Source organism: Paramisgurnus dabryanus, chromosome 2, assembly GCF_030506205.2.
Source record: "Paramisgurnus dabryanus chromosome 2, PD_genome_1.1, whole genome shotgun sequence".
Taxonomy (NCBI): domain Eukaryota; kingdom Metazoa; phylum Chordata; class Actinopteri; order Cypriniformes; family Cobitidae; genus Paramisgurnus; species Paramisgurnus dabryanus.
Window position 1 is genome coordinate 56,189,574 of NC_133338.1, and position 27,751 is coordinate 56,217,324.

The window sequence follows — 27,751 nt, forward strand, 5'->3', positions numbered from 1 at the left end:
GTGTACTTTTGTGTGCATTTGTGAGAGGTTTTGATACTGTTTTCACTCCATATGATACAGCCTCAAATATATAAGGCCTGTTTACTTAATGTGAGTTACTGACATGAGCCTCATGAGCCTCGCTGTGAAACAGCAAATCAGAGCAGATCTCAACATAATTATTAATGACCCTTCCTAATAAGGTAATATTAGACCATTTTATTCCAAGGGCAAATCCTAGGATTGTAAATGGACATGTAGAACTGTCTCTGGATAATTTTTGCACTTAAGAAAGTTACATGCCTTCTATATCACAGAACAATTTAACAGATTATTTCAATGCATTCTTTGGCACCTTTAAAAAAAAAAGATAAAATGTTTTCCAAACATTTACATACATTTAAATCAGACACACACAGATTGAATTCACTCATTTTGAGATCAAGCTTTTCTCCTCACATCTGAATGTGTAGTGCCGTAAATGGACAAATGTTTTAATGTTACTTTGTTGTTGTTGTTTCTCATCTTTGGCAGCTGTAACATTCAGAACTTTAGGCTCTGTTTACACGTACATGGTTATTTTTAAAAACTGAGAGATTTACCTTCGTTTGTGCCCATCGTTTACACGCAAACGGAGAACTCGCCTCTGAAACCGATTGTTTCTAAAAACTCTGGCTAAAGTGGAGATCTTGAAAATCTTCGGTTGCACTGTTGCATGTAAACAGATGTTTAAGCAGGCAACGTCACAGAGTATGCGCCATAGCTCGCACCTACGTCAAAAGTGCGACCTATGTTTACATGTGACTGCTACTCTGAACGCTTCCAAGATCACATTTATGTTTGTGCAAACTCGTTTCGTGTGTTTGTATTTGCAAATACAGCTGCTCCATTATGTGGAGGAGCAGAGACGAGTGCTCGGAGGTCAGCAATTTTACGCGTGTTTAATTTCATGCGACGCTACAAGAACCGACAGACGGATGATGTCAAAGTACCGCGAGAGCGATTCGAAATTAGACCTCTACGTGTGATTCCTCAACTCGCTCTCGCGGTACTTTGACGTCATCAATCACCTACCGCAACAACTCATCCTTCCAACATGAAGAACCAGTTCACGTCACCACCAGTGCTGCCGGTGATTGGCTTACGTGGGCTTGAGCTTCTCTTGACGGCATATATGCACGGGTATGTGTAAATAAACACTTTTCTGAAAACTGACATGTGTGCACCATGGGCGTCGGAACCATTATAAGTGGGTGGGACAGGACCCACCCACTTTTTAAGACCAATGATAATGGACCCACCCAGTTTTTCTCTAATTTAGCGCATTTGTCTGTTCACTTATCAAGGCGCTGTTAGTCAAAATCTATTCCATAGAACAGGGATCCTCAACCATTGCTTTTTTACACCGCGGACCCGTTTCAGCTTTTTTTAAAAAAATTGCGGAGGGAGGTGTCGCTGAGTTGCTGTTCGAACAAAGTACTGAAAAACCTCCTTTGCGAAATGTATAACGTTAAACGGAAGTAAAGGTCAAACAACCATGCATTAGGAAAATTAATAACTGCTTTATTTCTAGTATATTTTCTATTGACGTGTAAAACCATATTATGGCGAATTATTTTAATTTCACTATTTCACGAGTTTGCCTGCCGAGTCTTAATAATTAACGGTAAACGAACTTAGCTTGCTGTTCTTAAAGGCAGCTCGAACCTTAGGTCGGACTCGAGCCCCAAGTTCAAGAAACAGAAGAAAAAACGTAGGAGATGAGGAGAGATATGAATTGCGTCTGTGCGCGGAGCCACGGAGACGTTTAGCATATGCTTTTAATGATAAATGACACAGGTTCCTTTCAAACCTACGTTAAAAGTGTATGCTACTCGTTAAAATATTATTACTGCAGTAAAATGGTTTATTTTGATTTTTTTTAAAAGCCTGCAATTACTTTTCATGCGATTATTACAGAGATGAACGTCTTCATGTATTAACATTATTTGCGAGGTACATTTGCAATTGATTCATAAAGTCATACCTCTGTTTAATCGATTGTGTTTTAGAAGTACACATGCTCAAACTTGTGACAGCATTGTTTCCCGACGGATACCATTAAATAAATTTATCTCATTTCCAGGATCTCACATTTATATTTCTCTAAGAGAGAGAAACAGAGATTGGGTATATCAAATAAAAAGGGTCTACAAAAATTGTACCAGTTTACCTTCATTCGTTTTTCTTACTTCCTCAAAATAAAAAATAAACATTGTAGCCTACTGTCAGCAGGGTAGAGAAAAAATGTCACAGAAAAAAATAAATTAAATATGACATCTGTAATTAGTGGCAAAATATTCAAAGGGCTATTACCAGAATTCTGACCGCAATACTCTCTTTTATTTAGTAAACGCAAATGTTCAGGCTAATTAAAAGGAAACATGAAAATTGCATCTATTGCAGTAAATGTTTTTTCGTGGGGGGGGGGCTGTGGTTTGGGGGTTGTCGTGGGGACCCACACACTTTTCATTTGCTTCCGACGCCCATGGTGTGCACGATATTATTTTTGAAACCGGAGAGGTTGAAATGTCCGTTTATGAAAATAGCCGCCCACGTGTAAACATAGCCTTAGATTAACGCTTGAATGATTGGTTTTAAAAGCAGATACAGTGAGTTATCTGTCATTTCAGGTGCATCTTTAGTGAGTATTGAGGATCCAATAGAATCACAGTTTATCCGACAAAACCTGGAGATCCTGCAAGTCAAGTCAGCCTGGATTGGACTTCACCCCAGTAATAAGGGTTAGAATGAGCCTTCATCTAAACCAGAGGTGGGGAACCCTGGTGCTGGAGGGCCATTGTCCTGCAGAGTTTTGTTCCAACCCTAATTAAACACACCTGAAAATTCTAATTCAAGTCTTCACAATCACTTGGAAATAAAATTCAGGTGTGTTTGATTAGGGTTGGAACTAAACTCTGCAGGACAGTGGCCCTCCAGGACCCAGGGTTCCCCACTCCTGATCTAAACCAATGCAATACATTTAAAATCACAGAAACATTGAACTGATGTTTGTGTGTGACAGGTAATTGGATGTGGATTGATAATACGGTTGTGGATTACATGAACTGGGAACCGCAGATGCCGGATGATGTTTACATTTGTGTTGAAGTTCAGTCAGACACTGGGATGTGGAGCACCAGCAGCTGTGATGAACACAGAGGTTATATCTGCAAGACTGCTAAAGGTCTGACAAAAAACTAACAAATAATCTGCATTAATATCACATAAGCTTACTGTATGTTAATATCTACATGTGTTTTTATTAACAGTTATACCACCGACAGAGAAGCCATCAGTCTCAGGTATGATGAACTACAAATGCAGCGTTTAATTATAACCTGTGAAAAGTGTTCATGAGTCACAGTTTTTTTCAGTTGCTAACAAATATTGTTCAGTACTGAAACCACATTTTCAAAACTTTTCACACAGTCTGCACTACCAGCATGAATGTTGGCCAAAGAATTAATCTCACCTCCAAAACTCAGACCAACAAAACACTGGCAACAATTCTCATTCAAAAAACACAAATTCCCTTTCAGTCGGTCATTACGACTAGGGATGTCCCGATCCGATATGCTGGATCGGTATCGGGGCCGATCCGGGCTTTTTGGCTGGATCTGACATCGGATTGACAACCGACAAAAGGACCGATCCAATTCGTTAGCCATGGTTGTTACTAACAAGCTATTAAAAGGACAACATATTATAAAAGCACCATAAACGTTGTATGCACTATATTCAAAGTCTTTTAATACACTCAATAGCTTCATGTGAAGGAACAAATGCATATTTAAAGATATTTCAGTTCACAGAAACACTCCGTATAACAGTGCTGATTTGGCTGCTGGCACTGACCAGTAGCTCTCAGCAACCTGATCCACAGCCAGTTCAGTTGCTGATGGAGACAGGTGGCACGTGTTCTACATTGCCCTTGACCTCCTTTGGTCCTCACCAGGACCTGTCTATTTCGGACGCCGACTCAGACATGCTCCCTCCTTTGGGGAGGGTTGCGGAACCCATGTTCAACCCGGGGTGGTGGCCATGTTTGCTCGGGCTGTGGAGACGGTCAGCTGGAGTGCAGAACTCCTCCCCATCCCGCCTCGTTGATTGGTACTTTGGGACTGCAAGTTCAGCGCAGTCCTAACCACCCGTTCCTTTCTATCCTAAGGTTCATGATTTTTTCCTCCCGGAACAGATGTTCAGCCATCACCTCTTCTGATGGTGGAGCCACTAAATGGTTACACTGGCATCCCAAGCGACCAGCAACTCTTCCCTCACAGCCCACCGAGCCTGTGGGGAGGCACCTGCAGCAATGAACAATGATCGCTCAGAACATGCCGCGTTGTAAGCCAACAGCTGGCCCCTTGACATCTGCCCCACAGTCTGCCTCTTTCCGAGAGCGCACATTCTCTCTTGTCTCGTGTCCTCACGGTAGTTGCCGAGGGGGTATTAAAACCCCTTAGAGAGAGCAGTGTGTGCATTCTAGCGTATTATGACGATTGGCTCATAATAGCCCAGTCTCGTCAGATGCTTTGCGATCACACGGATTGTGTGCTCAAACACCTTGTCTAGGTCTTCAGGTCAACTGAGGAAAGAGAAAACTTTGCCCTACGCAGAGGATTTCTATTCACGGCATGGAACTGGACTGTGTGGAACAGAAGAGCGTGTACAGTCGATCCTGACTTGTCTGAATACATTCAAAGACAAGAGCGCTGTCTTGCTGAAGCAATTTAGTAGCTCCTGGGTCATATGGCTGCCACTGCATGAAAAGTGGAATTTTCGCCAGAATGTGGCACTGTAGATTGTTGTGAAACTCCAAGTATACGACTGCGCATGACAATTTGCAGCCAACACCGAAAACTGCCATAAGTTGTCAGAAGTTGACGTGGGTCTTGCTCTGAAGTTGTCCCCCCTTCCCCTAATTCTAGGGGAGGCTTTAACATGTAAATGAACATGCTGTGAGCTATACAAATGCAAATGAGGGTAGCAGCTGGGGGAGTTTTACTCAGGTGACATTCTGAGAGGTTTTAAACTTTGATTTTAATAAAATCTCTGGTATCAGTATAGCCAAATTACAAACTCTTAAATTGTAGCTTGAATTGATTTATTTTCAAAGTATGCTACACTGTTAACCCAGATATTGTCTTAATGATATTAACATTACTTAATATTTTGAGTTTTGGACATATACTTAAAAATATATTACACCCATAATCCTTTGTCCCTGAATATTATGATTATTTAAGCTTTTTTACAGAATTAAGAACTAATAAGAACTTTAACTACTTAAATATTTGTTAAAATGTCATAGAGGTTTTTTGCTCTAATATTATTCATGTTGTTTAGTTTTAAATGATAAATTACCATTTTTGTTAATGAAAGTCACCGTTCAGGTGGTCAGTGTTTATTGACATAAACAGCACATTGTATTGTATTTTTCGCAGTTTTGTGTGTGTTTCAGTGGAGAATCAAGTTTATTCAATGACTGACTTATTCATGAGTTTTGTGTTATAATACCATTTATAACACTAAGAGAATTATAATTATAAATGAATTAAAAATAGAAAATCTTTCAACTCAGTTAACTAAGCGGAGATGTTGGACAGAGTAATTCAAAATCATCTTTAAGTTTAATGACAATCATTTATCAAAATATTTTCTTCATCATTTATCACAATACTATCAAAATATTTTTCCCTAATTTTTTTTAAACTATCCCTTTAAGTAGATTCAGTTTGTCCAGGCCAACAGTATATATGAATATCTCTGTATGTCATTAGCAATAACCAATGTTAGGTAAAAAAAAGATACACAAAACAATTTATTTCAACAATTTTAATTGTTTTAACAGAGTTTTAATCAGGCTCAATTTGTGCATTCTATGCAAACAACATCAAACAACAAAATGTCTGTCTGGAAGGGAATGAAGCAAGGAAACTTGTGCAATTACATCACAGCTCAAATACTGTGCATAGTGGCATGACTACAGTTATTGAATTCACATACTGGTAATCCTGCCATACTTGTCCATCATATACATCTCCTAACACACCCTTTGGCATTTCCCGCTTTCGCCTTTCATCTAATTTCTCTTCAAATCCAAGTCTTTTAACAAGTCCTCCCAGAGACTGCACAACACTCTTGTATCAGTAAGAACGTATTGGATGGACATACTCTTCACTGCTCAAATATGTAGTCTTGCTTAGCAAGGCAGAGCCACATTTCTTCCTTAATGCAGACCTCTGCTGTGGGTGATTATAGAATGGGATGTGACCACAAGTCCTGTAAACCTTTGTACCATCCCGTCTGAGCTCATAGGTTTCAGTAAGCATGTACACTGTCATACATTTTGGACAACCCACATACTGTAAGAAGTCGTCACGGAGGATACCAGTCAATTTCATCATGCCCAAAAGTTTCATTAACAAGTGTTCTGGTTTTTCACTTCTGGCCTGATCACTTCCATGCTCCTCCCCATCTTGTATGTGAGGATAGGGTTCACTCTGCTCCTCAGCAAGGATTTCCCCCTCTTCATCCACATAGTCATCCTATGAAATTTTAAAGGACATATTTAAAACACATGCAACCATCCACTTCAACTTCATTTTAGGATTTTTTTAATACTTTATAAAGTGTGTTTATACTTTAGTTGCTTTCATTAGTTAACTAACAGAAATTTAAGAGTGGAAAACAATCATGTGGGTGAAAATTGTTAGGTTTTCCCATTTCAGCTCTGGATTAGCATGTATTGAACTTTATACTAGTATATCCAAATGTAATTTCATGCTTACCACACAACAAGAGATGTCCAGGAAAAGACGAATGCTTTGGTCATCTGCTGTTTCGTCTGAAAAACAACAAACAGAAGATAACGTTATGCATTATAACGCGATATTCCTATTCAATTATAATTTACTATTAAAATAACAACAACAGTGATAATCAACCACATTTAACTCCAACGTTTTTGTTTAACTTGTTGATTTTATTTTACTTTACTTGTTGATATGTTTTAGTATTGTTTAAAATGATAACATACGTAAAGCAAGCCAAGCTTATATAAAAAATATGTATTTATGCTCACCGCTGTCTGAACTGAAATTCGCTGGGTGCGTTTCTTCAAATTCTTCAATCACTTCTTTTTCTGGGTCCTCGGAGTGCATTTCACTTTCACCAATCTCTCTAACTCCAGTAAAGTTATCTTCCGGGTCTTTACACATGACGGGACATCACTCACAGCGGATTCATGACTGGGTAGCAGCAGGCTCTGTACGTTATCTGACGTAGCCCTTTTGGATTTTTTTCTCCCAAACTCCATTTTTTAAATAGCGCTTTCTGTGGTCAAAATACTGTGTATGACACACTTCAGTGTTGCAATGTTTACAGAAGCGCCGAGGTCGTTTCTTCAGTCTTGGGACTTACATCTTTCAACTGACAGCACACTGTGTTGATTTCACACAGAGCTTCCGGCACATCGCGTTTGTTGTTTATATCATACGCATGCGCACACGTCTCACAAGATTTTCCTTATATCAATAACCTCGCATGTGATTGGAGGAGCCCGACAGGCTTCTCGCCTTCGTCCAATCATGTGCGAGGTCATGGTCACGGCTCACACAGCAGTGTCGACAAGCGTAACAGACGTTTGGTTTGGTGTTTGTAACTCTCCAAGAAGAGCAGACGGGTGCACAATCCCAAGATTGCGGTAAGAATAATTTTATGTATAAGCATATTTTTTGAAGTAGCCCAAGCTGTGTGTTTTATAACTAAGAGGTGTTTTTTGTCTTGTAATTTACAGGAGGCTGTACGGCGTCTCTGAGGCACACTGCAGGCGCTATGAACCAGAGCAAAGGTAACGTTACGATTTAAAGAATATGTTTTTATTCTTGTATAAGGAAATAGATACGTTAATAGATCCGAGCTTAAACCCACACATTTTGTTTTCACAGACTAACGTGGCCTCATAACAAAGCCGTGACCTCCGATTTGCTTGGGGCTATTTCAGCAAGTCCAGATTTACTGCTGAGAATGACGACATTGTTTGTAAGTATAACTTCTAATGTTTTTCCTCATTTCTTGTTTAATTATACCGTGACTCTTTTTATTAATACCAGTCTCATTTAATTGTTTTCCAGCTGCCCGTAAGACGTGTTATGAGTCGGTACGCCGGAGTTTCAGATACAAACAACCTGAACTCGCATCGCAGGCGGAAAATGCGAAAAGTTTAGCTCGGAGTCGATCCAGAAGAAAAATGGTAAGATTTATTATATTAGATCAGTTTTTTGTCAATGTGAGTATTTTTCAGGTCACTTATTGTCCTTATTGATTGTATTACAGTTGCTGGAAGCGAGACGAAGTGTGTTGGCTGAGGATGAGATGGACATTTGGAAGTGCGCCACCATAGATCTCATATCTGATGAGGAATACGGCATTGTTGGCGGGGTGTCTGGATGGATTGTGCGGCCACCGCCCTCTCGCAGCCTGGAACTCTCCGAGCTCTGTGCCACGCTGCAATCCAGATTAGAGGCGATACCAAAGTACCGGGCAACTCACCATATACGCGTGAAAAAGTGACTTTTTTACAACGTTTTTGAGGTTTTTTTTCAACACTTTGAAAAAGATTTTTAGGGATCTTTCCCGAACATCTTAGGCACTTTTTGACGTGTTTGGAGTACAATATAAGAGACATTATGCTGCTTTGTACATAGTTGTGTGTTTATAAATAAAGCTCTTTCTTTGAATAAACAGCTGTGTGTTTATAAATAAACCTCTGTGTTTTCTCTTATATTCCTTGATGTTGTGAATAATGTAGTACATAGCACAATGACATTAATATATAAAAAATGATAACATAAATTATTTATTATTATTATTATTATTGGGGTTTACATTTATAATGAGCCAGGGTGCCCAATAACCCCCCTCTTTAGAGTAACGGCCCGACTTGAATTTACTCACTCGGTATTGGCTGAAGCCACTACTTTTAAACAAGAAAAATCCCTTGTGATTGGCTTGAAGTCATCTGCCAACCATTCACGGGGGATTTTACTTGTTTAAAAGTTGTGGCTTCAGCCAATACTGAGTGATTACATTCAAGTGGGCCGTTACTCTAGTTTTGCTGCTATTCACATGCTAATTAGGCCAGAGACGCTCTAACTGGCCGGCAGAGGTTTCGCTGCTATTCATATGCTAATTAGAGGCATCGCACCCGCGCGGGGCTCTCCACCTACGTCATGGTTCGTTTATGACAATTTGTGACACAGACAAACGCGAAGCTCGCTGCTGGTAAATTGAGGAAAGCTGCCGAAAATTCGGGAGATTTTCGGGAGCCTACAGGCGCTTACGGGGACGAAAATCCCACTTTTCATGCAGTGTGCAGCAGTGGCTGTCTGCTCCATATAAGACTGCTTCAGCGTTGGCTTCACGACAGAGTCCAGAGGAAAGCGTGGCTCACTGTCTTGGTTTGGGTAACAATCACACCAACGTGTCGTCTCGCTTTTACTCTGTGGTCAGAGCCGTCATTCCTCAGAGCAGGGGTATCACTGATACAGGTCTCCAGGCATGCCATTGTGTGCACAGACGCCTCCAACACGCAGTGGGGAGCCATGTAGGACGGGCTTGCAGTTGCGGATGTCTAACCCTGTAAGACCCAAATATAGAAAAAAAATGAGCAAAAATTTTTTTGACCTCCCAGATATTGTTTTAGGAGGCCTCTGATGTAGAAATGAAAGAGTTTTCTGATTTTTTACGTTTTAGTAAGTTTTTAGGAAAATGTTGTAAATTTGCAACATTGGGCATTGCTGGGAGCAGAACTTCTGTGTTTGTACTTACTTTGTCTGAACAGATATACAGAACATTTAAGCATTCATTTGCAGGGTTGATTGCTTACTTAGCCCCATAACAGTATATATCATGAGTAATAACCACACAACAATCATAGTTTTATGAATAAGCATTTATTAATAAAAAATATTGGAAAAACTTTTCGTAAAAAAAAAACTGTGGTTTGAAGGCAGTCTGTGTTCACTTACAGTGATACAAAATGTGCAATCATGTCTTTGCGTACATCCAGTGGGGTGGTCCGATGACCTCTTGGCTGGGGGACTCATATCTGTTGAGGATGGTCTCTTCTGAGGAACCAAAGGGCTCCCTGATGTCACTGTCTTTGTGAATGTGTTTGTCTTACTTGAAGATGGTCGCCCTCTCTTGGGTGTTGTGTTGTGTGTGTTCACCAGAATGAGAGAGGATGCAAGTTGTGCCTGAAACTGTCTCCTGTTCAGTATCTCTTTCTTGGTCATCTTCAGGGCTTTACAGTCCCGCTTGTAGAGGAGCCAGGCGTTAATCACAGCAAGGATGATGGTGTGCCAGAAGATGTACAAGTACCAGCGACGGGATTTCATGGGGAACTTGTACTTGGCAGCAAATGAGTCCAACAAATCCACACCTCCCATGTGTTTGTTGTAGATACCAACAATGTAAGGCCTATCAACATCAATGATGGTTTTGGTGGCTTTGTCCCAGCGCTGAATCTTCTGCACAGGTTCTGGTCCAGCAAAGGATGACACAAGTGTGACCGCTCTGTTGTCATACCATTTGACAGCGCAGATGTTGTGGTTCCCCTCCACTCGAACATCAAAACTTCCTCTCCCCTTTTTCTTCAAGCTCTTCTCATCTTCAAGGTTGCAGTTGAGTAGGCGCACCTCCCTTGCTGTTCCCACGTAATGGATTCCACGCTCAAGGAGCTTGACTACCAATGGAACACAGGTGAAGTAGTTGTCTGCGTAGATCTTGTAGTTATGACCCTCTGGAAGAGTGGAGGCGAGCTTCATCACAATATCACCTGATAGTCCAAGTTCAGATTTGGCTTGTCGTATTCCATTGACACTCCCTTGGTACACATCAAAGTCACAGAGCATGGCAGAGATTCCAGTTCTCACCCACAGTTTGAACCCCCATGGGTGTGGCTTGCCGCGCATATATTGCTTGATGTTACTGAATCTCCCCTAGAAAGGAATCATCATTTCATCCACAGAGTTGTGCTCTTCGGGTACCACCTGCAGGCATCTCTCCCTGAATGAATTCAGCCATGGTCTGAGTTTCCAGAGTTTGTCCTTCTTTTCCATCTCTGACACAGTCAAGTTGTTTACAAAGTGTAATGAAGTCAACAGAGATTGGAATCTGTTGCGGGACATCACATCAGAAACAGGAGTGTACCGTGTGTCTGTCTCCCAATACAATGTCTTCTGTCACAAACTTTTGGAAGTATGCCAGTGGGGTAAGGAGGGAGGTGGCATCATTGGTAATTTCTGAACCAGAGAAATCGGTATTGGGACTGATAAAATCCTTTTTCAGCCAGCGAAATCTGTCCCGGGGCACAGTGTGTTTAATTGGTTGTGGCTTGATTTCCACATCATCATTGGCTGGGCAGTCAATGGGTTGGTGGTTTTCTTTGTCCATTTCACCTGCATCTTCATTCTCTGAGTCACTTGAATCCGTGTCGTCTGAGTCGATTTCAAAATCGCTCTCTCCATTTTGGACAAAAGCAATCACATCCTGCACACTGAATAAAATACCTTTCTGCGCTGGTGGCATTCTGAAATGGAAAAAGTAAAAAAAAAATGAAGTTAAATATGTGAATAATACATATGGGTCTTACATTGTAGTAGATAAACTGAAAGAATAGACAGGGTGGTAGACCATGTGGGTAGAAATCTAAGTATTGCCATTAGCATGCCCATAAGTATTATAATTTCAATGAAGTGATAATCAACATTTCACTACATTCAAACAATACTGTCTATTGCAGCCTATTATGCTCTCTACTTATCATACTAAAGCAGGGGTCGGCAACCAGCAATATTTTCTGGCCCGCCGGATTATTTTGGAAGTCCGTTTTTTATCAGACTATTTTTATTTTACAATAACAGTTTACAAATATGGCTCCTATCATTCCTTCATTTGGTTTTTTCAAATTTAAACCAAAAAGAAAATAAAGAAAAACGACTTGTTTTTCTATTATTTATTTTCTGAACTAAAATGAAAAAAACAAATAGGCCTAACGACTCGTTTTCCGATTTTCTGATTGTGCGCTCAGATCAAAAATAGAAAAAATTAATGAAACGGGTTAAGCCTTATTTTTATTTAACACCTTAGCAGACATATATAACAATGAAATAATTTTAAACAGATCAGGTACTATTGTGGTAACAGATTACAGCCGTTTTAATAATGGTTTGAATAGCAACCATGCGCCAGTTTTATTCGCTTACAGTCCGACTTTTGAACTTTTTTCATTATTATTTATTCGTAATAAATAATATGTATTACCTGATTAAACATATTTGCACTAAATGCTGCACAAAACCCTTACACTAGCCTACTTGAGAAAAGCCGTAGCCGCGCGGCGATTTCCCCGCTGCATACTGTATGAAACGCCCAAAAGGATTGATGAAATTTTAAAGTATAAAGACGGTAGCGGAACTCTGGGGTACCTATACTTTGGACGGAGCCTGTGGTCTGACTGACAACAGCCCTCCTGTGACAGCGTATCCACACTTCATTCTGACCACCTGTACAGCTTTAGGAGCTGTTTGGTACTGAAACCATTGTCAGCCAACAAAATTATTTTTGTGCAATTATGTTTGAAATAGTTTGGCAGAAAATAGCTTACTTCATTTGTTAGTAGGGCAATATGGTTTCCGTTTATGTTGGTTAGATATTTGAGTGATAGGCTTTGTCCTATTTAATTTATGTTATTTATATTTCATTATTTTTTCTGTGACATTTTTTCTCTGCTGACAGTACAATGTTAAAATAATATTTATATTGACACGAACACAATTTTTGTATAGCATTTATAATTGTTATAGGCTACTTAATCTCTCTCTTTCAGTTCGAGACATTTGAATTTGAGATTCTGGAAACGAGATTTAGGTTTTGCGGACCCGTCAGGTCGGGAAATAAAGCGTGTGAACACAGAGTGTATTTTAAGCGTTGCTGAATAGAAACTTGTGGGAGCTGGACGAAAAAAAACAGTCCCGCGCAGACCTTCTTAAACCTTAAGTGTGTATGTGTGTGTGTCCCGAATAAATGATAATTAAAAAAGGAATAAAGTTCAAAAGCCGGACTGTAAGAGACTTTTATGGGAGCATAAATGCCTGTAAAATGTTACCACTATAGTACTTGATCTGCTTAAAATGATTTCATTGATATATGCATATAAAGGTGTTAAGTTCAGGAATAAACAATGGAAAAACAAGTCGTTATTTTTTTCATTTTTTTATTTTTGTTTTTAATTTGACAAAAAACTCACCCATCATATTTCATGATTATAGGCCTATTGCGGGTGCAAACAGACAAAGAAACAAGCAGAACAACCATGTTTTAAGCAATTTTTAATGCCGTCTTTTGTCTTTTAAATAGGAAATAAAAACAATGTTGCTTGACAAAAGATCAGATTAAATTCAAAATTAAAAAAAAAAAATCAGCTGGCCCGCCATCTACTGGCTAAAAAAAATATTGGCCCGCGGCCAAAGTTACTTGCCGACCCCTGTACTAAAGGAACACATGCATCCCCCCAGAGCACTTACAGATTCACATTCAAGACCATTCGCACCTGTCCCTGGACAATGCAACAGGCATCCCCAAAATTCCAGAACATTCAGAATCTGTTTTTCTATCTCCTAATGCTACTAACAGCTGCTTGGGCAACATTGAGAAAAAAATGGCTCAGGATCATTTAGAAGTTAAAAAACAAACAAAAAAACTACAAAGATACAGGGAGTTTCAAATACTGCTATAGATGCTGAAGTTTCAAATATCCCATAACATTTTTTCATGTGTTTAATAATGGTCTAAGCTAAACTAAGTAAAACAATTAACAGAAAAACAAATTTAGAGCTTAGTTACAATTAATCATGTAACACTACATTTCTACTACATTTATTTTTCAATTTGTGATCATTTGAAAAGTGCAGTGTCCTTATGTAATGTGTAAGGTGCACAGGGTATTTTGACTACCACTCTGACCCAATGTTGTAGAATTAAGACATAGACATAACAAGCTCTAAATCAAATTTGATGAAAGTTTTCCAAAATAACTAAATATGTACATGTTCTAGACATTGCAATAAACACCTAAAAAAATATTTAAGCAATGTTACTTACTTTAATCCTGACAAATCCAGTCATGCACAAAAATGAGATGAGCTCAGCCGGAAGTTTGCAGGTAGAGTGAGTTCATAGCCAGATGACCGGACCTATAAACACTTCTTCTATCCAATAGGATTGTGAGGACAAACAATAGGACCCATTAACTATGTAAATGTGGTTTTGAGAGGAAAAAAACATTTGCAGGCATTTTTCTTTAATTGTTAAAAGTGATGTTGTAAATTTGCAACCGTGGGTCTTACAGGGCTAAACGACATGAAAGATGAGCTGGCATATAAACTGCCTCGAGTTGTATATCTTGCTCTCCTCCGTTTCAACAACAACACTGACAATATTGTGACTGTTGCGTATATCAATCGCCAAGGCGGTTTACGCTCTCGTCACCTGTCGTACCTTGCTCATTGCCTCCTCAGAAACATTTAGGCAGAGCACAGATAGATCTGTTTGCTTCTCCAGAGATAACATATTATTGCCTGTTTTATGCTCCTGAGTCCTGACCTGTGGAACCTCCATGTGTTGTCTTTGAACAGGAGGTGGAGGCGATATCCACGCACCATGTGCCGGTAAATGGTAGATCAGTGGGTGAGCACGACCTGGTCATTAGGTTTTTAAGATGTAAACGAAGGCTGAATCCTTCGCGCCCTCTCTCTTTTCCTCCTTGGGACTTGTTTGTTGTGCTGAAAGCTCTCCAGGACCCCCCCCCTTGAGCCACTGCATACTGTGAGTATAAAGTTTCTTACAATGAAAACTTTAAAACTCCTCGCATTGGCCTCTGTGAAGAGGATAGGGGACCTTTATGCATTTTCGGTCAATGATTTGTGCTTTTAGTTTGGGCCCGCTGACTCCAGTATGACACTGAGACCCAGGCCCGGCTACCTGCCCAAGGTTCCCACCACTCCTTTTAGAGATCAGGTGGTGAACCTGTAAGCAGTGCCACCAGAGGAGTCAGACCCAACCATGGCTTTGTTATTTCCTGTGTGCTCATTGCATAGATATGTGTACCAACCTCAAAGCTTTAGGACCCTCAGAGCAGCTCTTTGTCTGCTGTAAGCCCAGGTTCTGCCTCTTTAAAATAGAAGTCGGAGGACTTTATGCAGGAACTGGAAGGGTCAGCTTCAGTGGTGCTTTGGTAAGGATTTCCAATTTGTCTGAAAGGGAACGTCTCGGTTACTTATGTAACCCTAATTTCCTGAAGGAAGGGAACGTAGACGTTGTGTTCCCACGCCACAGTTTGCTGTTCCACTGCTGATATGTGCCGGGCACTGATGCTTGGCTTTCTCAGCGAAAATAGTGATTTGGTAACGCACCTACCTGCCTTTTATTAAATACTTTTCTGAATTTTGTGTGGTCACTGAATGCATTTTGTCTGAAAGCAATGATAAATGGTTCACAGTTTGGTCTGCACTGACTTCTTTTTCCACTGACTATGTGAAGAATTTTGAAAATGTGGTTCAAGTATTGAACAATGCTTGTTAGCAACTGAAAAAAACTGTAACAGTGCTGCAGATGCATCATGCCCCCTTGATTTTTTGAAAAAAGTATTAATGTTTCCTATAGGGAGCATGCATAACAAAAAAGGATTGTGCCTAGAACTGATCCCTGTGGTATACCATACATCTCTCTCTCTCTCTCTCTCTCTCTCTCTCTCTCTCTCTCTCTCTCTTTCTCTCTCTCTCTCTCTCTCTCTCTCTCTCTCTCTCTCTCTCTCTCTCTCTCTCTCTCTCTCTCTCTCAATGGCAGAAGGAGTCACTACAACCCGAGAGCCTCCGACCACACGACCTCTCAGCTGCCCGGATAATTGGATTAAAAAAGACCCAGGAAGTTGTGTTCGGGTAAATGTGAAGACACACGATTCTACTGAAACACTGAGCATCTGTAACAGCATTAACACACTTTTAAAAATTTCACAGAATGCACAAAAAGAACACAAATGATAGAAATGTAACATTATAAGAATGCAACATTAATATTAATATAATTATTAACAAATAAAACACATCATATTATTTGTGCTGTGGACAATCACAGTTTTTATATGAATTTCTTAGATCTACAGAAAGGAGGAGGATGAGAAGAAGACTTGGTTTGAAGCGCGTGACTTCTGTCGAGCTGTTGGTGGTGATTTAGCGAGCTTTCATTCAGAAGATGAAATGAATGTGTTACCGTAAGTATTTACATGTTCTAACACACAGAATATATTATTTATTATCATTATTATTATTTTGTAGGGTGATGCAAGCAGGGTTACCTAAAACTTTAAATCAGTTTATGGGTTAGGGTTAGGTTAGGCTGCTTCTGCAACACTTTTATTTCTACTGAAACTTCGCAGAAATATTTTTGTGAACTTCTCAGAATTACAGAATTACGTCTAAGTCTTAACTTAATCCTTTATGGCAAACCATAGGAGCCGATCCCATGGGTGCTGCCATGCTTGAGCACAAACCAAATGGCTGAGCACACATGGAAAAAGATTGGCTTGGTTCATTTTAATCAAAATGTTTTTTTATTATTCTGTAAACTGTCTGATTGGTGGATCTCGCGAGTTGTTACATCTACAATGATTTGATAAATAAGCTAAATAAATGGCGGTTGACATTTCACATCTTACCCATACAGCAAAAATATATTTGTAATATAATTTTAAATATGTGTCAAAATAAACATAAAAATGCGCAAAATGTGCTGAAATATATTTTGCAATATAGCCTATTTACAAAAATGTAGTTTTTACAAATATATTTTTTGTACATATTGAAATATATAAAAAAAAAGGATTTTAAAGCAGTTACATTCACGTGGCATTGGAAGAAAAACTTTGTATTTTACAAACCTGTAAACATAACAGGTTTGAAAAGTTTAAAATTAAATATATTTTCAACAGCAAAAATATACTTATAATTTAATATTTTATACATATTTATACATTTTATAGTTATACTCTATACATTTTATACCAACTTTAATATTTTGGCCAGGAAAATATAGTTTTAGCTGTTTGGGTTGTAAAATTAGAAATATATCTGTTGCCCCATTTTAGCATATGTTTAAGTATTTGCCATATATTTAAAACATATTTTTGGCCAGAGAAAATATATTTTTTGCTGAATGGGAAAACGTCTCGGTTATGACGGTAAACTCTGTTCCCTGACAGTGGGAACGAGACACTGCGTCATAAAATGACACTTGGGGGAGAAGAGCATGCAGTGTTCGCACATCTGAATAAACTTGTGAAACTAGTCTGTCTTATAGGCAGCGAGATAATGACATCACAAGCGTGATGGACCCCGAAACGGTTAAAAGGGAAGTGCAAGCAAAGCTTCTGAAAATGTGAAGTGAGCGCTACAGCCTCAATGAGTTATGGCAATGAACTCATCTGTTCTTAGTGAACAGAGGTTACAGTCGTTATTGCATAATGAAATGACACTTTGAGGAACGAATGCCTTTGTATCCCTGAACGAGTACCTTGGGAAAGAGTTGTGTCTGTCCTGTTTTAAAAAGTGTCATGCACGTATCCTGTTTACCAGGGGTCTCATTTATAAAACGTAGGATGAGTGTAGGATCCCTACTAAAAGTTTATGTTCGCCCAAAAGCCAAAAATGACATACGCTAAAAAAATTCCAATTTATAAAACCATGCGTACGCACACCTGTAGGAAATGTTTCCTTTATAAATCACAAAGCAAGAGTGCGTACTTAACCAGCCTTAAGTCCCGTTCTGTACACACCCATTTTTAACCATAAATAGTCAATGCAAATAACCTCCTTAATGCTGATCCACAAAATTATGAGACTGGCATCCAATTATATGTTTTCAAGATGCTATGCGCTCTGCCAATAAATGCAACCCATTGTTGTAATCCTCCAGCATTATAATCACACAGCATTACACACGGGGCTCACTGCAGCATTTATATGTTTATCTCAATAACTTGCACATGTGTAAGTAAATGTATTTTTTTCAGTGTAATAGGCAAACGCATGTTTTTTCATGCCGGTTTTGTTATGAACAGCATAGTTAGCACTATTATAATGAGAACATAGAGAGTAGCCTAGCATTTGTCCGAGGTTTAATGGTTGTATCTCCACACTTTGAGATTTGCTAATAAAAGGCACATAATTAAGGTAAATGAGGATATGAGGATGTGATGACCCTTGTTAAAAACTCCAAAACAAAATAGAGAAGAAGTTCTCACATATTTTTCTAAGAATAATCTTGTTGATCCGCTGACTCGTGAGAATAGAAAAAAGAAAGAGACATTCATAAGAAACTGCTCCACTTGATTACTGCTTGTACAGTAAAGTATCCAAGGTCAACACATTTCCACATTAAAATCTAAAGCAATCATTTTATATGTTATATTTGAGGTAGACAGACAGGCGCTGCTCCAGAAATGCAGCCATTAAGCTTTAACCTCACTGTAAATGCACTGCTTGCGCATCCAGTGTCCAAGCACAATAAACGCATGAACTAATGAACAACAGTTTGTTTTTATATATTTTATACAGCCAAGCCAGGTGCTTTGCACGACCCACCTTATTTCCCTGTGCATATTTTGCTACAAATGCCATCTTTCATACTCAATTAAATATCTATTTTAAAACAAAAAATAATTGTTAAATTAAATGTTGTTTTATGGTCTTGGTCTTGACTCGGACTCGGCATGGGACTCAGAATTTTCATTTTATGGTGAACTATCCCTTTAAGAATGATAATAATAATATGAATAATTTTACTTTTTTACCATGTTTTTGCCTTGGTGACAAAAATAAACTTGAATCAAATTCTGTCTTTCCCATCAACAATGCCTCATAACTTTCAGACACTGTGTCCTTACAACACTATAGTGGCCACTTTTTGTAGCGTACTACAGAGTAATTCATGACTCTTAAAATGCAACAGAATACAAGAAATCCCATTTGAATTAAAAAAAATGTCCTGAGGGAGGACTTGGGACCTCACTTTACTTTTTCGCCTAGGGCCCCCAAATATCTGAAATGGCCCTGTGCTCAATACACTCAAGTAGTCACAGAAGATTTTAGAGATTTCTGTCTTTCCCGTCTCTCCACACTCAAGTAGACAGAACTTTAGTCTTATGTGACAACCTTGGTCACAACTCGCAAGATGGGAAATACATAATGCAGACCATTAGCAAAGAGAAAAGAATTTGAGTTTTGTCACATGAGATTTTTTTCAGGTATTACAGCTTAGCTGCAGCGTGGATCGGCTTTACTTCATTGGACAGTAATTCTGGTTATGTGTGGTCAGATCAAACTCCTGTGAGTGATTTCTCATTACTCTCTGTCTATTGGTGTTGATTCATTGAGGCTTTTCCGTCAACATTATTTTACATTTTTATCATGTTCTTCTGTCCGTGATTGTGTGTTTATTTCTGTTTTAGTCTGATTATCAGCACTGGGCCTCTGGTGAACCAAACAACGTCAACAATAATGAGAACTGTGCTGAATATGGCACTAGTTATGACCGCAAGTGGAATGATCGTGATTGTGATACTTATATGGACTGGATCTGTCAGATTCCAATAGGTACACATGCAGATATAAGCAAATATATACAGTACAGAGTAAACAAAAAATGTGTTAGTGAATGAATGTTTTGATGAATATTTAGATTTATAACACGGCTCTCTGGAATTTGTGATTCTGATTGGTCAGCCGCAACATTTCGAAGTCGGTACATTGTAAAAAATTCTTTGCTGCCTTAAATGTTTTATTTCAACTAATAATTAGTTAATTAGTTACATTTATATAGCGCTTTTCCAGTGCTCAAAGCGCTTTACATATGAATGGGGGAATCTCCTCAACCACCACCAATGTGCAGCATCCACCTGGATGATGCGACGGCAGCCATATTGCGCCAGAACGCCCACCACACACCAGCTTATTAGTGGAGAGGAGACCGAGTGATTTAGCCAATTAGTATGAGGGATGATTAGTAGGCCAATGGGCAAGTTTTGGCCAGGATGCCGGGGCACACCCCTACTCTTTTTCGAAGGACATCCTGGGATTTTTAATGACCACAGAGAGTCAGGACCTCGATTTAACGTCTCATCCGAAGGACGGTGCTTTTTTGACAGTATAGTGTCCCCGTCACTATACTGGGGCATTAGGACCCACACAGACCACAGGGTGAGCACCCCCTGCTGGTCTCACTAACACCTCTACCAGCAGCAACCTGGTTTTCCCAGGTGGTCTCCCATCCAAGTACTAACCAGGCTCAGCCCTGAAACTAAGATTAAGAAGTCTTCTTTCAACTATATTTTATAAGTTACAACTCATCTCTAGTCAAGATTAATAATAGTAAGTTAAAATTACTTAAAATTATGAGTTGATTCAACTAAAATAAAATTTTAAGGCAGCAAAGAATTTTCTACAGTGTAGGCTAATCTCCTGTTATAAAACGGTTAGTTTCAGTCCTAAATTCTGATATTTACGATAAAACACAGCTGTGACCGCTGCTCCCAGTGGTTTTGTGTTTACTGCACACAGCACACAATGTAAACATTATGTGAAACACTGTGTGTCCCCCGTCTCTTTCAATGAGACATTTCTAAATCTGGTTAACTTATTCGGACAGGATTAGTTTTACAGGGGTAGATGGCGTAATGTAATTTTTCCGCAGGACGTCTGTAATATTAATGGTCAATTCGGACGGGATAAGAAATCTCAGTAAAACATTCAAAAGTGGGAGGGGTAACTCAATTATGCAGCGCGTCACCTCTCGTCATCACATGCACATTACCTTGCTTCCTGATATCACATGTGCAAACAATATGACACAGATGAGAAAAACGCGAAACACAGGGATTAATTTCAGTTTGGGTGAGAATGTCAGTTTCAGAAACAGTTCCGTGCCTCTGAGAAGTAAATTAGACTTTTTTTAAAGAAAGTTTGTGTCGTGTTATTCAGGAACTGACTTGTCACTGACTTGTTTTTATGCCTAGAACGCAAGTAATTACTTCTTTAAGCGCTTTTATATTTAAAAGAAACCCGCAAATGAAAAGGAAATGACGCAATTTACGTGTATTTTCCAGCTGGTCTATTCACACTGGATTAGTATTAACGGAGGTAATTTCTCCGGACCTTTTTACAGAAGGTAAAAGTTGCCATAATCTTTACTGACATGGATCATTCAGACAGAACTAAAATCACTGAGTAGCTCAGATAAAAATTGCTTTACCCCACCTCCCTATGTAAAACTAATCCCGTCCGAATAGTACTAATGTCAGTAAAGATTACGCCAACTTTTACCTTCTGTCAAAAGGTCCGGAGAAATTCCCTCAGGTAATAGTAATCCAGTGCAATAGACCAGCTGTAAATATACACTTAAATTTTGTTATTTCTGTTATTTTGCGTGTTTCTTTCAAATATAAAAGCGCTTAAAGAAGCAATTACTTGCGTTCTAGGTAAAAACTATTCAGTGACAAGTCATGAATACAACTACACAGACTTTCTAAGAAAAAGTCAAATTCACTTCTCAGAAGCACAGAACTGTTTCTGAAACTGAAATTAAAGGTGCAGTGTGTAATTTTTTAGAAGGATCTCTTGACATAAATGTAAAATATTAAACAAAACTATTTGATCAGGGGCGTATAAAGACCTTTCATAATGCACGGTTATGTTTTTATTACCTTAGAATGAGATGTTTATCTACATACACCGAGGGTCCCCTTACATCAGGGATGTCCAATCCTGCTCCTGGAGGGCGTGTGTCTTTGCAGAGTTTTATTCCAACCCTAATCAAACACACCTGATCCAGCTAATCAAGGTCTAACTAGGCAGATTAGATACTTTGAGGCAGGTGTGGTGAGGGAAGTTTTAGCTAAACTCTGCAGGACACTGGCCCTCTAGGACCGACTTTGGACACCCCTGCCTTACATGGAAGTCGCCATTTTGTGCTGCCATGTTTCTACAGAAGCCCTTAATGGACAAACTTTTTTTACCAGATTGTTTCTGACGATGACATGTTTTTCCGGTGGCCGGTTTTGCGTTTTTCTTGTCTGTGTCTGTGTTGTTTGCACATGTGATATCAGGAAGCAAGGTAAAGTGCACGTGACGACAAAAGAGGTGACGCACTGCGTAATTTGCGAGTTACCCCTCCCACTTCTGAATGTTTTACTGAGATTTCTAATCCCGTCCGAATTGACCATCAATATTACAGATATCCTGCTGTAAAATTACATTACGCCATCTACCCCCGTAAAACTGAAAATATCGCTCCCAAAAATTGCTCATCATTTGAAGAGTTTGGTTCCAAAACGCAATAAATCCATTTTGACTAATTTCGGCTTTCTATACCAAGAAAGTGACAAGATGAAAACCCCTATTTTCTATTACAATCTTTCACATAGCATCTTTAGGTTATAAAAACATAAAAAATTTATAATTTGATTTTAAAAGATTTATTATAAAAACTGATTATTTTTTCCAAAAAATGCAAAGTTTTTTTTTCAAAATGCTATAAATCTATTGAATCAATATACAAATGTGCATTCATCTTTGCCCTGTTATATTCATTTAGTTGACTAGTGATACTATGTACTTTGTCAAATTAAGAACACTGTCATTGCTGCTGTTATACTTGGGACGTAGTCACTGAACTTTTACATTTTTTTTTTACAGGCATAACTCCAAAATCCCCACCGACATCAGTCATTCAAGGTAAAGATTCACTTCTGTACAGTATGTGTTATACAACAGCATTCATCTATGTCTCGTGTTGCTCAACTTTAGATCTATACGTAGCTCTCTGACAAATTCATATGTGAGTTTTAATGTGAGTTTCTGTGATATGGAGTGATACATCTTTAATCTAAACATTATCTATATAACCTAATCTAACAGTTTACTAAAGAACTAAAAAAATACAAGCAGTTCAAGCTTGCAATTCTTGATCAAACATGTTAAAACTTATGAATCTTTTGAAGATTATGATTTTTAAATCATCAGTGCACAAACTTTAACCAGCACTCTTAAAAATAAACACAGAAGAATCATATTTGGCTGTACAGTCAAGTTGTTAAAGGGGTCATGACGTGAGAAATCAAGTTCCCTATCAAAAGCTATACTCGATGCTGCGCTGCTAAGTGCTATGGGGAAACGTCTTTATTGTTGACCAGCTGAATATAGTGTGCAAACACGTCAATGGAATTGACCCGGAGGTATATAGCCTCGGTTGATGACGACATCACAGCGCACCCAATGCAAGGCTATAAAATAGATGAGCACCAGCTGTGTCATCAGGTCTTTTTTTCTGACCAACTACTGAATGTGTGTGTGCTACACTGAAATGCAAATCTCTCTCTTACCTTTTGAACTTCACTTGAGATCTTTGTTAGGAGTTAGATTCCAACAAGATAGAGTGCAGATTTTCTCCCTTTCCGATTTTTTAAGAGTTTAAGTTAAAAGGAAAATACGAGTAAGAAGAGTCACGAGCAGTCTAAGTCGTGTGTTTGTTTTCGCTTTATGGCGAAGGACGACACACACTTACTGTTTTGTGTGTTTGGGGGAAGAGCATGCGGTCATGGCTTTACAGTCTGATGAGTGCGAGCATTGTGAATCATTCACAATAAAAATGCTTCGTGCTCGCTGTGATTATTTTCTGACCGCACCGTCAAATTTAAGATACATTTCTTCGCGTGATTCCGAAGCGCTCTCCGGTGTTTCTTCGGTTCATGTGGGGGATAATTATAATAATGACATTGATGATATCTCTCTCGGTTCTGCAGAGTTTTATAAACCAGCCTCCGAGCATTTCTCGCATGATAAAACTCGGTCGAGGAGCTTCTCGAGGTGGTAACAAGTGCAGTAGCCAGGTTGCAGATTGACTGGCCTCGAGAACCCCAAACAAAGCATCCAGTGGATAGGTTTCTAGTGACAAAAGGTAGAGGACGAAACATAAGCCTCTCCCATTCTTTGAGGATCTCCAGGGTGATTTAAATAAATCATGGGAGAGACCATACTCATCGCATGTTTTCATGCCCACGGCGTCAATTTATTCGACTATCGTGGGTGCGAAGACGCGCAGATATACCGAAATGCCACAGGTGGAAGAGACGCACCCGAGTTATCTCTCGCCTGGCTCGGCATCCTCATTAATGAAGTCTATCCTGCCCACAAAGGCCGTGTAAAGTAACTTCAGCTCTCGTGGGCAAAGCTTAACAAGCTGCAGGTCAGGCTGGTGCTGCGCTGAATACTATGGCGATATTACAGGCATACCAGGCTGATCTGTTAAAGGTTGAGTGCAGGCGAGACGATAGACAAAGAGACATTTGACGAGTTGCGTAGGACTACAGATCTGTCTCTCCATGTCATTAAACAAACGGCTTCCCCTATCGGCCGTTCTATGTCTGCTCTGGTAAGCACAGAAAGGCATTTATGGCTAAATCTGTCAGGCATAAATGAGAAGGATAAAACTTTTCTTTTAGATGTCCCTGTTTCCCCATTGGGTTTATTTGGTGATGTGGTTGACTCTGTTGTCATGAAATTCACTGAAGTTAAAAGCATGAGGGACACGCAATGGGAAGGGGCTGTCACTCACGGTCACCCGACCTCTTCCCGGTCTTTCAAAGCCGAGGAACATTAAAAAGGATAGCGTAGCGAATCGTGTTTCCCTGCGAAGAGCGAACAACGTAATGTTAAAGGCCCCTGTCTTCAATGTTAAAGGCACCCCGTGTTCCTGCTGTCATTCAGGGTGCAGGGATTTTTAGCATTCCCCCAAGAGGAAATTACAAAATTAATACCATTATCAGAGAGCCTGGCAGCGTGGAAACTTCTGCCAAACGTTTCTGCTTGCGTAATAAGCACAGTACACATAGGATACAGAATCCAATTTATTCGTCGTCCTCCGCACTTCAATGGCGTGATATTCACTTCTGTGAGACCGGAACAAACGCACTTAATGTTGCAAGAAATACAAACTCTACTGATGAAAGGGGCCATAGAGCATGTTCCCCTTCCAGAAAGGAGGTCAGGCTTTTACAGCAGATACTTCCTTGTTCTTACAGTCGGCCTAGCTTTATCACCCCGCACATACACAAAATGTATGGATGCAGCACTGGCTGCATTGAGACGCCGGGGCATCCGCATTTTAAATTACATGGACGATTGGCTAATACAAGCAAAATCGCGAGAGGTGGCGCTCCAACACACATGGCTGGGCAAGCGCCTCTACGCGTTTCCTCCAGTGGCACTGCTCCCGCAGGTTCTAGCTAGAGTTTGCCAGCAAGGCTCTTGCCTCTTACTGATAGCACCGCGTTGGCCGAACAGAGTGTGGTTCTCATAGATAATATCTCTCCTCAAAGACTCGCCATGGGCGAGTCCGGAGAGGAGGGACCTTCTGTCTCATATAATAATGCATCCCAGGCCCGAACTGTGGAATCTCCATGTTTGGCTCCTGAAAGGTACCAACTGATGGGACACAGGCTTGTCGCCTGAATTTATTGACACTATTTTGAGTGCTAGGGCTCCTTCCACTAGAAAGAATTATGCCTTTGAACCTCTAGAGTCAGCGTCTGATAGACTTCTGACACTAAAGATGGTTTTTCTAATGGCGGTAACTTCTTTAAAAAGAATTGAGGATATGCAGGCTCTGGCGGTCTCGCCATCCTGTCTAGATTTTGCCCCAGGAATGGTGAAGGTGATTTTGCATCCTTATCTTGATTACCTGCCCAAGGTTCCCTTTTCAACTGCACATCCGGTCATTCTTGAGACTTTCTGCCCTCCGCCGTTCACCACGCCGGAGCAGGAGTTATACCACAGATTGTGTCCAGTCCGTGCTCTTCAGACTTATGTCCACCGCACTAGCCAGTGGCGTAAGCCAGAGCAATTGTTTGTCTGTTATGAGAAAGTTAAAATGTTGAATGTTGAAAACCTCTCTATAGCATTGCTGTGAAGAACCCTTACTAAACTTCTTCATAAATTATAATAGCTATTATCTTATAATGTTGTATTATTGACATCACGTATGTTGAACAGAAACATTTTAGAAATGTTTTGCAGCTATAGATCGCATAAATTAACATTGTTCCCATTTTTTTCTCACTATAGAATATAACAAGACATCTGATGGCTGGATTCAGTACAATGGCAATCAGTATTTCATAAATTTTGATTTTTACTCTATGGGAGAAGCTCGTTACTTCTGTAAGAAGAATCATGCTGATCTTGTTGTCGTCACTGGTAATACTGAGAGGAGATTTTTATGGAAGCAGGTAAAATAAAATACTGACAATGTTTTCTAGTTTGACTTGTACTCTGCTGCTAAATGCTTTAAATTAAATGCATGCTGGTGATGGATGACATCATAGTGTCATGCAGGTACGAGGCAGAGTTCATATCTGCAGCATTATGTACTGTACAGTCAGCTCGATAAATATTGGTGAGCTCAGCAACAAAAAATCCTGAACGTCCATGTTATGGTTTACTGCACATAAAGACAACGAAGGACAACAGGATACAAAAACACAGAAATCTTTAATGATGACGATGATACACAGCAAACACAGGACGAGATCTGAAGCACACGAGGGAAGTATATTCACAGACTAACAATGAGGGAACAGGTGAGGACTGTGATACTGATCACAAGACACAGGTGAAAATGACTTAACAATAATGACAATGATAATGAACATAATGAAAACTAAGACAATGATAACAAAACCGTACATCCCCCCACCGTAACCAAAACAACATCAAAGTGGTGGGGGAGAATGACGACAACCAAAGAGTCAATACACAGAAGGTAACGACGATGGGAGGAACTAGGGATCTTGGTAGTCCAGAGACCAGCCAGAGGGAAGCCCCAGTGTGGAGTCGCTGGGGAAAGGAGCCAGGATGGTGGAACATCTTTCCCCATAGACGACAGGAAGCGATGCTAGGCGGAGCCAAGCGGTCAGAGAGCAGCCCTGGGGAGTTGAGGGTCTTGAGGGCCGGGGAGGAGCCGGTGGGTCAGCCGACCGCGGTGGAGGAGGGGCTCCGGACGACCAGAGTCCAGAGGGGAGTGCGTGACAAAGAGAGACCAGGGCAGAGCCTGGTGGAGCTGGTGGAGAGACGGGACCTGACGGAGAGGGTGGAGGAGAGAGGCAAGGCCACTGGATCGGAGGACCGAGCTGATGATCTCATGATCTCTGGGGACAGTGCAGGAGAACAGAAGAACTCCGAGATAGCTGGCAAAGAGGCACACCTTGGCTCAACCGACCAAGTGATGCCAATGCACTGAGGATGAGCTGGGGGGTGGCTGTTTGCTAGTTTTTCTGTGGCTGATGGACTGGCTGGTAACCGAAGAGAAGGGGAGGCTGGCCGGGACCAGCGGAGAGGCAAGAGGACTGGGCAGGACCAGCGGGGATGAGGGGGAGCCGGATGGGACCCTAGATGGGACCAGCGGAGATGATGGGGAGAATAAAAAGTCAATTGCACAGTCCAGGAACAGGTGTATGCTCATCCTCAGCGGCGGGAGTGTGGATGGGACTTTCCCCAATATTCACTTAGACTCCCACGACAATCTACCTTGTTGCCGGCTCACGCACGTGGTCAGGACAGGG

At 40.1% G+C, this 27,751-nt stretch overlaps 1 protein-coding gene across 1 annotated transcript in view; it reads left to right on the forward strand.

Annotated features, from left to right (window-relative positions):
- LOC135743942 (macrophage mannose receptor 1-like) overlaps window positions 1-27,751 on the forward strand; it is a 97,347-nt gene that overhangs the window by 46,923 nt on the left and 22,673 nt on the right. The window contains exons 25-33 of the mRNA XM_065261847.1: window positions 2,652-2,762; window positions 3,044-3,205; window positions 3,291-3,323; window positions 15,931-16,022; window positions 16,239-16,354; window positions 19,385-19,466; window positions 19,589-19,733; window positions 22,830-22,868; window positions 26,256-26,419. Of these exons, the coding sequence (XP_065117919.1) occupies window positions 2,652-2,762; window positions 3,044-3,205; window positions 3,291-3,323; window positions 15,931-16,022; window positions 16,239-16,354; window positions 19,385-19,466; window positions 19,589-19,733; window positions 22,830-22,868; window positions 26,256-26,419 (944 nt within the window). The remainder of the gene's footprint in view (window positions 1-2,651; window positions 2,763-3,043; window positions 3,206-3,290; window positions 3,324-15,930; window positions 16,023-16,238; window positions 16,355-19,384; window positions 19,467-19,588; window positions 19,734-22,829; window positions 22,869-26,255; window positions 26,420-27,751) is intronic.